Here is an 11,623-nt window from a genome sequence, read left to right on the forward strand (position 1 = left end):
CTGGCGTTGACAGGCGGCGGCGGCATCAGCTGCGTGCTGCAGGACGGCGAGGTCTTCGAGAAGGCCGGTGTGAACGTGTCCGTCGTGTTCGGGCAGCTGTCGGAGGAGGCAGCGCGGCAGATGCGGAGCAGGGGGAAGTCTCTGAAGGCCAAAGACGGTAAGGTGACTGGGGGGGAGGTGGGACAGGGCACCAGGACACATTCACCCTGGTGTTCCCTTGGGGGTATGCTCAATGCACTCTGGCCTTTGAGCAGAAATGAGGAAGGCTGATCAGCACTCAGTGATTTCAGTTGCATCATAGTGCTTCCTAACCAGTGTGCCTGGGCTCACTTTCATAACCTTGCGAAGCCGGGTGTTGGGGTGCTTCTCGCTCCATCTCCCTCCATCTGCTTTAAACAATGTTCTGTAGACGCAGGTTGCTTCTCAATAACGATGCTGTAGCTTAACAGTGAAAACAGCACAGGAGTTACAAACCAAAGAGGTGGAGGGAAAGAACCACAAAAACCTGAAGGCTAAAGTGGGCCCACAAAGACCTAAAAGCTAAAGAGGATTCAACCCACATTTGCATAGCAGAGGACTGGGGGTGGTGGAAAGCCTTAACAGTGCCTTAAGTTTCAAGTAATCTTAATCTAATGGGTGCTTTACCATAGTGTTGCATTTTAGGACAAATACCAAAAAAACCTCCATTTAGTTAGGTGCACAGAGGTGTGTGGATGAGAACTAAATTGCATTAATAATTATGGTGACCCAAAATGAGAAATTTTCTTGTAGTGGAACAGTATCTTGGAATCTAAGGAAAAATAGCAATGTTCCTTAAAAGACAATAAATGAAGTTATTTGAAAAACTGAAGGATTTTTTTCTGTGGATCTTTTCTATTTAGGGAAACTGCCTTTCTGCGCCATGGGTGTGAGCTCTGTTATCCATCCCAAGAACCCTCATGTTCCAACCATGCACTTCAACTACAGATACTTTGAAATTGAAGAAGCAGATGGTAAGAATTGTAATCCAGTGAAGTGCTATGAAATGTATGACTCCACATGAAGGAAGCATGACTGCCTGGCTCAGCTAAAAGGTTAAGAACCAGCCCAGGTTTGTTCCCAGCTGTGCAAGAACCTGTTGTGTAGCTCTGGATCTCTTAATCTCTGGGCCTTTGTGAGTTTGTAAGATCAGTGTGAAGCGTGCGTCTGGTAAAGGGGTTTGCGGTTCACTTTTTGCAGAGTACACCAGGGGTTTCACACTTAAGTTAAAATGTAGGAGGTTATAAATATATGTAAAACATATTCAAAGAAGCAATTCTAGAATTTAGTAGCATAAGGTCTGTAAAGGACTGATAAGCATTCTGGTCAGGATGCATCTTTACCTCCGAAGCTGGGTGGCCGTACTGTCAGAATCTGCATTGTGACTTTTTCCCCTGGGTTTCCGTAACTTTCTGCTGTCAGAAGTGGGACTCCAGGCTAGAATCACACAGTATCTCAAGTTGGAAGGGATCCATAAGGATCATGGAGTCCAACTCCCTGCTCTTCACAGAACTACCTAAAACTAAACCATATGCTAGGTGGTCAGATGCTGAGAGGCCAACTGTACCTTGTGAACGTATATGCTGTCAGAAGCTCAGAGAGGTTTTTTCAAATTATTTTGCCAGAGCGTTGTGGTCATTTCTAGTCAGTAACTTCCCTGGATTTAATAGCAATGTTCCCTTTCTTTGGCACGCAGCAAAATGTTTCTGGATTCTTGAGTAGGAGTTGTCAGCCCATCTTATGAAATTGATATCTTGTAGTCAGGGTCAGAAGTCCAGAATACCAAATAAGTGTTTTCTGCTGCTTTGAAATTTGTTTTCTGTTTTCCTGAAGGCGCTGGTCATCACATGACCTCAAACTCCAATGTTTCATGACTGAGGATAAGGGACACCACTGAATAATGATTTTGTTTTGTATTGTAAAAGTAGTTGTTAGTTCTTGGTGAACTCATAGCAGCATATTGCTGTTTGGAAGTTTAAAAGAAAAATGTTGCTGCTTGCCTCTCTCCTACAGGAACTAAGCAGTGGTGGTTTGGTGGTGGGACTGACCTCACTCCAACTTACTTGAATGAAGAGGATGCCGTTCATTTTCACAAGACGCTGAAAGAAGCCTGTGACAAACATGATCTGAAGCTGTATCCCAAGTATAAGAAATGGTACGTGGGGAGAGATGTGCTTGGGTTTCTTTTGTGGGAGCAGAAGTTAAGAGTACTCTTAGGAATAGTAGGTTCTGCTGTCTTTTGACAAGTATCAGCAAACCCTAATGAAAACCAGCAACATGGTCTAGTGTGAGGTGTCCCTGCCCATGGCAGGGGGGTTGGAACTAGATGATCTTAAGGTCCTTTCCAACCCTAACTATTCTATGATTCTGTGTATACCAGGACAAACTGTAGTCTAAAACAATCTCTTACTTACAGAGGCTTGAGTTTTTCAAATCAGAGGGCTGACAGCTGGGATCGTAAGTCTATAGCAAACAACAAAAATTGTTCAGGCTATAGACTGAACTGACTGCACCTGACTGCAAGACTTTGTAAGCCACAGACTTCACTAGGCAATTTACAAATTCCTTTTAGCCTCTGGTGTTGAACTAGGACAAGGCTTTTGTCCTATGGACTTGCACAAACTCTGCTTACAGTGAACTCATGGAAAATGTGCATGACTTTAGTGTGAGCTCTTAGGCCAGCACTGCAGTTCTGAAAATCCCCCCACTCCAGTTTTTCTGCCTTCAGTCTGACCTCCATGACCTTTTATTTTTTGCCAGGTAGGTAAAGGAGCTTGTCCTTAATGTAGAAGCTTCATCATTTTGATGGAGCTGTACTTTTTTTTTTTTTTTCCAGTGACGTGTTCACTGAGAGTTCAACAGAATGTTCTCTAAAGATGCAAATTTTGAAAGTTCTTCTTGAGCTGAGAGATACAAGTGATAGGATCCCTCACTGTTCAATGGGAGCTTGCTGCTCTCTGTCTGATAATCCTATCTACTGCAAGCTGTGGTATCCAAGAAGGAGGGGTTACCCTTTTGTACGCTACCAGGTCCTGTCTGAGGACAGGAGATAAAAGTGGGTGTTGTAGCTCAAATGGCAACCACTTAGTAGAGAAGCACATTTTACAACTGAAAGACCACAGTCTTGTTCTCTGAGGAGTTTTTGCATGGTAGTTCAGAGTGGTCAGGTTGTTTGCAGTGTAAGCAGGCTATCAATGCCAGCTGCAGGGGGTTGGAGGGAAGGATGCCAGTTCTTAATCTGGGGGCAGCTCAGGAGAGGACTAATTGTGTTCCATGGAAAAAGGCAGTTTTCTCAATCCCAGCATGGGTGTTTCCTTTAAGCAGCAGCTGTGTCCTCACTGCTGGAGCAGTGTGGGTCTTCTCTGAGCTTCTGCTAATTAGCTCCTTTTCCTACCTTTCTCAAATACGTTCAACACGTTGCATTCCTATTCTAGCCTTAAGACTTTTGTCAGCCTTGTTCTCTTTTAAATTTCTGACTCAGCCTTTTTTCCTAACTTTTCCTGCTGCCATAAAATAAAAATGTTGATCAGCCCGGTGAATAAAAAACTAGCTTAGGTTATTTGTTGCATCTCCAAGTCTCTCCTGCTATGGCCATGCCATTTATATCACTTGAGAACAGTAACTGTGGATGGATAAACTTGTGGAAAACTAATCTTAAAGGAAGGCAAGATTTCCTTGCTGTTGATGGTTTCTCCTTCCTACCTCCCTTCCATTTCTCTCCCATGTGAATGCTTGGACAGCATGGCTGCCCAAACAAGCAACTGTAAGCAAGACAGGGTGTGGATACAATGAATCAGCTAATTTATAGTAATTGCACACCTACATACTCCTAGTAAATACAAAAGAGATTATTTATCTGCCTATTGTAGGATAAGCTGCACTTACAAACTTGAACATAAGCCATGAAAAGCCACTGCTAGAATGACTCCATCTTCCAAGTTTAACTTGGAAAAGCCTTTTTCCAAGGAAGGCTGCCTCACTTTTGATTTTTTTCCTTCAGTGATGGTGGCTTTATTATCTGGCCTGAGGTTTCTACATTCTTTTAGTTTTGATACAGAAAATCAATTCTTTTACTAGGATAGCAAAAAGAATAAAGAGATTTTCTTCCAAGTTTGAGCTCATCTGAAAGCTGTAGAAATAATTCAGGATTACATATAATTCTGGGAATGAAATCTAAAAAGAGTTCTTAGGGTGAAGGTTTGAAATCAGGTATCCCTCCTCCGTGTAGATAGAGGAGATGGATTGGATCACTCCACAAGGAAGCATCTGCTGTGGTGTTTGATTGTTATGTGTTTAGAGACTGTTTGGTGATCTGGAGCTTTGCAGAGACTGTTTCATCAGAGCTGTTGCTGTAAGCAAGCGCAGGAGTGCTTTCCAGGTGGTGCTGTACCATCCTGGCTCTTGGCAGTCAGTGAAACAGTGGGGCACCTGGCACTGCCGGAACTGACTTCTCGTCAATTATTTCACTAGTGCCATCCTGTGCCACGTGCCTGGTTGTAGTTCTGTTAATTTCTTTGAATATTGTGGACCATATTATCATCTGCTGCTGCTGCTTCTAGGTGTGATGACTATTTCTATATCAAGCACCGTGGTGAACGAAGAGGGATTGGAGGCATATTCTTTGATGATGTAGACTCTCCCTCCAAGGAGGAAGTATTCCAGTTTGTGAAGAGTTGTGCCAAAGCTGTTGTGCCTTGTTACGTTCCCATTGTGAAAAGGCACTGCCATGACTCCTTCACACCAGAGGAAAAACTATGGCAACAGCTTCGGAGAGGGCGGTGAGTACTGAAGGAGCAGAAGAATACAGGGAGGGTGGATTATGCTGGCAAATTAAAAAATAAGCTATTCCTTCATGGTTGTGGGTTTATGTCCTGTTGTGATGTGGGCTAAGTTTGCATGTGTACTCTGAAGTTCACCTGAGAAGTTCAACACTGTTGTGCACGGAACTCATTTGAAATCCAACACTGGATTGCCAAAGAGGGTGCAAAGAAGGTACTATCACACCATCATCTGTATCTCCCACTCTCCCGTGTTGCAGTACAAGCAACCCATACAAAATACCACAGTTTCTCTCCAACTCCTTCAAAAACCAAGAGAAGCTGCTGCTTTGTAACCGGCGGGGGGGGGGGTGTGTGTGCTTGGTGCCATCTTCTGCTGCCCAGTGATACGGGACTGCCCTGTGACATGAGGAGCAAAGGGTGAAGGAGTCATGCTTCCTATTCAGTAATGAAGCTAAACCCCAGAAAGTCATGAAATAACTGTACCCAAGAGTACTTTCAGCTGCTTTCATACATATTTATTCTATTTGGTCTGGGCATTGAAATGAAGATGCAATGAACTCTTTGTAAAGGAATAAAGATTCAGAGGAATTTGTTTTTTTCTGGCATGTTCCAAAGTCACTGTAACTTAAAAGACTTTGGAGGATGCTTATTAATGTGAACAACTGTTAATGCTGCTGAAGTTTAAGTACACTGGTAGATACAGCTGTGCTCTTTCCTCTACGTCCTGTTATTGTCTAAGCATATGGAGGAAGTGTGAGTACCTACGCTTTGTGCAGAACTAGGGAGTCTTTAGTTTCTGCTGCTTCTGCAGAGAAGTCTGTGAGAGTGGTATAGAGAGGGTGTAAGCTTTCCAGTTTAGATTACCGGTCTGCAGTAGTTATTCAGATAAGCATATATGCTTAATTTGGTGGAACTGTTCCCAGGAGTGTTGGATTTTCAGGATCCAGTTTGTGGATGGGATTTAGCAAACCTGCTAAGGTTATGAGGGGGAGTAACTTCTTTAAGCAGAAGAATCTGTTCGCAGATTATTGTGCTAGGTAAAGCTCTCCATTTCTGCAGCAGGAAAGAACAGATAAGAGCTCTCCCTTTCCTGTACCTCTGTTAAGCACTAAGACCTCAGTACTGGTTATTAAAGATAACCCCTGCTGAATTGTCACTGTTCTGTTCCTACACTGGCAGCAGAAAACTATGTATTTTGGCTTGTAGCAGTCCCAGCCAGCACTCTGAAGCTGACTGACTTCTGCTGCTTTACAGATCTCCCAAGAAAAGAAAATGTTGTTCTGACCTTGCTGCTTATGTGTCCTTCTGCATGGAGGACTGCAGAGTGTAGTTCTTCCTGTGGTCATCTGCAATTCCTTTAAGGTTCCTTTTAATGTCTGACACCACTACACAAAAGAGTACTAGCATAACCAAGCTAAACTTGGTGTCAATCTTTCCAGCAGGATTGAGGCCTCGGTGAAGTAAGCTAGTAGAGCACCATGCAGAATGCTCTCCATTGAATAGTTTGGCTGCTCTAGTCTGTTAGCTATGGTCATTACTTCCTGTGCTATGTGGAGCAGCAAAGTCACACCTGCATTCCTATGCAGAGGATTATACAGAACAGCTGGCACCAAAACAGGGTTCATTCTGACACCTCGCACAACAGAAGGTCAGGCTTGTTTTGTCTGATACCTGCTAGTTGAAGAAGGCACAACCAGCTTCTGATAATAAACTTGTTTTGCTGTTCTCTTCACTCCCCATAGGTACGTAGAGTTCAACTTGGTTTATGACAGAGGTACAAAGTTTGGCCTCCTGACACCAGGATCAAGAATTGAAAGCATTCTTATGTCTCTGCCACTGACTGCAAGGTAAGGGTCGTTATGTGGAGTTCTTACTGTTCTTACTAAAATACTTGATAGGATTAAAGCAAAGTTGTGTTGTAGTGTCCAGTCTCTTAACAGTTAGTTCATGCCTGATACAAGAACTGACCAAATACATGCAGATGGTTCTCTGGTTTGCTGTGCTCGCCCAGTTGCCAGTATGTGTGGCCTAGATATTACCTCACAAAAAAAATGGTATTTGTGCTTAGTACCTCCAGATAGATTTCCCCTCCTCGCTCCAAGGGTTTTTGTTAGTAGCTCTTTGAAACCCGGTGAGCTTCTGGCAGCCCTGACAAGCCTGTGGCAAGGAGTTCCATAGTTTAACTGTGTGTTGTATGAAAAAGTGCCTCTGTTTTCTACCTGCACCTGATGACTTCATTCAACTTTTCAGTAAGTAACCAGATTTTCTTCCTGCTCATTTTCTCCATAACAGTTATTTTACAGGCTTCTGGGTTTTGGTTTTTTTCATTGTCTGTTTTCCAGGTTGACAAGTCCCATTCTTTTTAGTCTTTGTACAGTAGCTGTTCCATACCTTTGACCCCATTTGCCACTTTGTCTAGGCTTAAGTTTTCTATGCCCTTTCTGAACCATGGATAAAGAGCAGACAACATAAGCCAGATCTGTGTATCCAAGATGCAGGTGTGCTGCTGACTCATACAGTAGTGTAATGATGTTTTAGTTCATTATTCCTTTCATAACCCTAATATGCTGTTTGCTTGTTTTGACTGCTGCTAAACATTGAGCTGCCCTTTTCATAGAACTATTATGATGCCAAGATCTTTTCTGGGCAATAAAAGTCAACTCAGTCTCTCAATGTGTATGTAACTTTTTCCTGTGTGCATCACATCAGATCAATCAACAGTGAATTTCACCTACCAGTTTATTGCTCAGTTGCTTGGCTTGATATTAAATCTTTTCAACTGCCTTTTCAGTTTTTAACCTGTGTTGCTTAATCTTGCAATATCAGCACACTCTGTCATTTACAGTACACTCCCCTTTTTAGGTTGCTTTTAGATATGCTGAGAAGCATGGCCCCTATCATGAATTCCATAAACTTCACTAGTACCTCCCTCTGCTAGGAACACTGACCTTTGCCTGCTATCCCTTAACCACGCACGCAGTCCTGTTCTCACCATATAGCTTCATCCTGCTGCCAACACTAGATGTGTCCCTGCCGTGGTGGTGTAGCACGGTCCTATCTTTTGGTTCCATTGCTGGGATGATCTGGTTTTGCTTGTTTTCATCAATGTAAATAATAGCTGCTTCATGGCATGAATGGGTCCTTCCTGGGGAAAAAAAAAAACGAAAAATGGTTATACCCATTCATTCCTTTGTGACTGCTGACACTTCTCCTCCTCTGTCACGCATCTCGTAATTGCCTTTTCAATAAAAAGTGGTCTCTTATCATCTTTGTTTTTAAAACCTGCATGAATCGTGGGGTAGGAGGCATTGCTCTTCCCTTTTTCTTTGTTGTTCCAGCCTTTCCAAAAGCTGGGAAGAAGATCAAGCCAACATTTCTCCTGTCTATTCCAGTATTATTTGGTTTTACTGAATTTAATGATTTGTAGCCATATCTGTCACCTGATCCAAAGAGCATCAACTGTACATGTAGCTTTGCATCCTCAGAAAAAGCAACTCAAGTCCCAGCGCAGCTTGGTGCCAGCCAGGTGGCAGCCAGCTGAGCAGTCTGACTGAGCTTCCCCTCTTCCTGCAGGTGGGAGTACATGCACACCCCGCCAGAGAGCTCGAAAGAAGCAGAAATCCTGGAAGTTCTGCGCAATCCCAAAGACTGGGTGCACTGACACGGATCATGAACAAGATGGATTGCTTACACTGAGCCATTATGAAAGAAAAGGAATGCCTGCACACCAGCTTGTTTAAACTGCTGTTGACTGGCGTTTTAGTACAGCTGTTTATACTCTTACCCAGTGCCTTAATAATGCTGTAAAATTGTTGTAACTTACAAATATGTGAACTTGTTCTTAAAGATTGATCATCTCATGTTATCCCCCCCATGTTGATGTTGCCTTGCGAAGGACTGGTGGTGCCCTCACAGGACTACTGTGCATGCTTAAGAACTTCCTCAAGTGACTTGTTTGACTGCAAAATGGCAAACTATTGTCAAGTGTTCTCCCACTGGAATGAAAGCATTAAGCGTGCCTAAATAGCACTGCTTACTCTTAGAAAAGGGTGGGATGTGTTAGAATTTTTTTTTTTTTTTTAAGAATAAAGGGAATACTTGGTATGATTTTAAACTTTAAACTGCGCTTTCAGGAAGTTGTGCAAAAGCGGTATTTAATCGTGTATTTTGATGCTATCCGCACTGACTTGGGAGGCGAGGGGTGATGTTTTAAGACATGCTGCAGCAGCATGACTTGACTGATCAGTAACTGGGAGATTCTGGGTTAGGGTCCCAGTCTCACCTGAGGAGCATGGAAGGCTGGCTGTCTATTTTGAGGAGAAAATCTTTCAGCACTGCTCATTTTGGCTGTTACCAAGACAGCCTCAGGCCAGCACCTTTGCCGTGAAGGCTGGGGACAGCCCAGTAAGCTGCCGGGCTTACCCCAAGGTCCTTCAAATAGAACTTCAAGTTGCCCCAGGCTGATTGTTCCTTTTTTTGCGGCACAAACCTCGCTGTCCGTGGGGAAAAGCAAAGGGGATCCCGTTCTCGCCCGCCTGAGGAAAACGAACCGCCACCTCCCCGTCGGGGAATCGAACCCCGGTCTCCCGCGTGACAGGCGGGGATACTCACCACTATACTAACGAGGAGTTAGGTGGGGAAGATTTGCCTTCCCGCTATCACGTGGTACAACATCACTTTTGGCGGGTGACTCGTTCACCTCTGACGGCCGAAGTCAAGCTTCCGCTCGGGTGCTACTGTGTTCACTACTGCGTTACGCTTTCTCTAATGAAAAGAAAATAACATTCTATGATTTAATCAGCCAGTGATGTTCTCGCACCTCTAAAGGGTAAAAACAATAATCTGTGGCCCGTACGGGGATCGAACCCGCGACCTTGGCGTTATTAGCACCACGCTCTAACCAACTGAGCTAACCGGCCCCACTGAGAAGCGTTGTGCGCGTGCTCGGAGCTCACACGTTCCCGCGGGAACTGCTGGTGGGAACGCTTTCCCGCAATGTTACCGCTCCCGCTCCTTCCAAACAGGGCGCTGAGGGGTCGTGTCAGGCACCTCTGCCAGACCTGTTCAGACATTAACCGGCGTGACGAGAACTGCTAAAATGGGGACTTGCGAAACTCTCATTTTTTTCTGCGCCCGACTCCTCCGGTCCGCAGGCGGCTTAGCAAGGCGGCACACTGCACACGGACAAGCACCCCACCGGAACAACCGCCATGCTTTCCCCTTCGGCTCCCGGCCGCGAGAACGACCACCACCTCGCCACCGCTCCCAATCGCATCCTTTCCTCCCGGCCGCGCCAGGAGCGGGGCTCCGGCAGGAGGAAGAGGAGGTGCGCCCCGGGAGGTAAAAGGCAACGCCTCCTCCCCGTCGGGGAATCGAACCCCGGTCTCCCGCGTGACAGGCGGGGATACTCACCACTATACTAACGAGGAGCGGGGTGCATGCGGTCCCCCGCCGGCGAGCCCCAGGAGCCCTTCGTGCCACGACGCTGCGAGGAATCCGGGACGCCAGGCACTTATCCGGGGCCCGGCACCGCGGGGGGTAGTGGGGTCCCTTCGCCAAAGCCATTGCTCCGACCCGGCCCGGCGACACGCCGTAAACCGGAGGAGTAGTCCGGGCATGCCCGGGCTGTCGTGGGCACAGTAGATGGTGTGAACCCCGAGGCTGCCTCTGAAACTGCAACAGCCAGTCTGGAGGGAAAAGCAGCAGGAAGGGAAGACAGGCTCATCCCCTAAACCTGTGATGAGGCCTGTTCTTTACTGTGGTGAAACCACTTATCCTCAGAGGAAACCAGTCAGATCACTTGCAAAACCAAGGCATTAAGTAATAAATAAATAAATAAACAATAAAAAATGCAGAAAATACTTAAGAATTAAATACCTTGTACAGGAGATCAAATTCCAAGCCCTTTGCTTTGCAAACTGTCAGCATGAGTGCTAAGCTGAGCTCCTTGGCTACCTTCCCCTTTGCTGTTTCACTTGCCATTAACACCACCTATCGTAAAATATATTAATAGACAATATTAGGTGGGGGAGGTAATAGCTGCATAGAGAAAGCATATAAATGTGTGATGATAATGCAAGAGCTTTCTCAAAACCAGGCAACATTTCACACAGACATTCCCACACTCTCCACAAAAAAAGCCATGGCAAAGCTGCTGCTTGGAGACTGACAAATACATGGCATGAGGAGATGGCCATAGATCCAGTGTAAGAAAATCTGGAGTTAGGAAGAAAGAGGACAGGAGACACCTGACTGAAAACAACAAGAGCAGAAAGACCCAGATGTGCATAAAGAAGAAACAGAGAAACACAAACACGCTAAAGGCTTCTAAGTTGAAAAAGCATACATTATCAGTGACATACAGGGGCTTAAAGAAAGTAATTGTGGTCAGGTCACAGAAAATAATTATTTAGTTGGCTAGATGATCGTTTTTGAGTCTTGGACTCAAAACATTCTGTGAGTCTACAGACTGGGAAGAATCCGCAAAAAGCCGTCTAGCTAAGGAAAGCACATCTGACGTGCTCCACATTCAGTAGGTGGCATTTTCCCTTCTGTGGCCCTGCAGCAGCATTGCTGGGTCACTAATGCTGAGGGACTCCCAGACTGTGGGGTTTTGTCCATCAAAGAGACCACAGTCCCCAGGAAGCCGATCAGCAGCCCCTGGGAAGCAGTGCTGAAGCAATACAACCACTCCAGGTGAAGGGCACGTGTCATGAAGAGGATACAGGTCTTAAACTCCGGTCTGTCTCATGTTCTCTTGCAAAACACACTTTTAAAAGGTTTTATCAGAATTTTGAGATCAAGAAACATCATAACAAAAAACT

General features: G+C 45.1%; 1 protein-coding gene, 1 long non-coding RNA gene and 3 other non-coding genes across 5 annotated transcripts in view; 1 reads left to right on the plus strand and 4 right to left on the minus strand.

Moving 5' to 3' along the window:
• The window catches only part of CPOX (coproporphyrinogen oxidase), a 9,594-nt gene extending 575 nt beyond the window's left edge, over nucleotides 1-9,019 (plus strand). Inside the window, exons 2-7 of the mRNA XM_030472645.1 lie at nucleotides 14-157; nucleotides 882-992; nucleotides 2,032-2,173; nucleotides 4,578-4,796; nucleotides 6,542-6,646; nucleotides 8,373-9,019. Of these exons, the coding sequence (XP_030328505.1) occupies nucleotides 14-157; nucleotides 882-992; nucleotides 2,032-2,173; nucleotides 4,578-4,796; nucleotides 6,542-6,646; nucleotides 8,373-8,460 (809 nt within the window). The 3' untranslated portion in view covers nucleotides 8,461-9,019. The remainder of the gene's footprint in view (nucleotides 1-13; nucleotides 158-881; nucleotides 993-2,031; nucleotides 2,174-4,577; nucleotides 4,797-6,541; nucleotides 6,647-8,372) is intronic.
• Nucleotides 9,020-9,355: 336 nt separating this feature from the next.
• On the minus strand, nucleotides 9,356-9,427 carry TRNAD-GUC. The gene has a single exon. It is a non-coding gene; the product is annotated as a tRNA-Asp (tRNA).
• A 217-nt stretch (nucleotides 9,428-9,644) lies between these two features.
• TRNAI-AAU lies at nucleotides 9,645-9,718 on the minus strand. The gene has a single exon. It is a non-coding gene; the product is annotated as a tRNA-Ile (tRNA).
• A 438-nt stretch (nucleotides 9,719-10,156) lies between these two features.
• TRNAD-GUC lies at nucleotides 10,157-10,228 on the minus strand. The gene has a single exon. It is a non-coding gene; the product is annotated as a tRNA-Asp (tRNA).
• The window catches only part of LOC115602043, a 4,441-nt gene continuing 2,974 nt past the window's right edge, over nucleotides 10,157-11,623 (minus strand). The window contains exons 2-3 of the long non-coding RNA XR_003989577.1: nucleotides 10,677-10,790; nucleotides 10,157-10,486 (exon numbers count right to left, since the gene is read on the minus strand). This is a non-coding gene — a long non-coding RNA (uncharacterized LOC115602043). The remainder of the gene's footprint in view (nucleotides 10,487-10,676; nucleotides 10,791-11,623) is intronic.

This window comes from Strigops habroptila, chromosome 2, assembly GCF_004027225.2.
Source record: "Strigops habroptila isolate Jane chromosome 2, bStrHab1.2.pri, whole genome shotgun sequence".
Taxonomy (NCBI): domain Eukaryota; kingdom Metazoa; phylum Chordata; class Aves; order Psittaciformes; family Psittacidae; genus Strigops; species Strigops habroptila.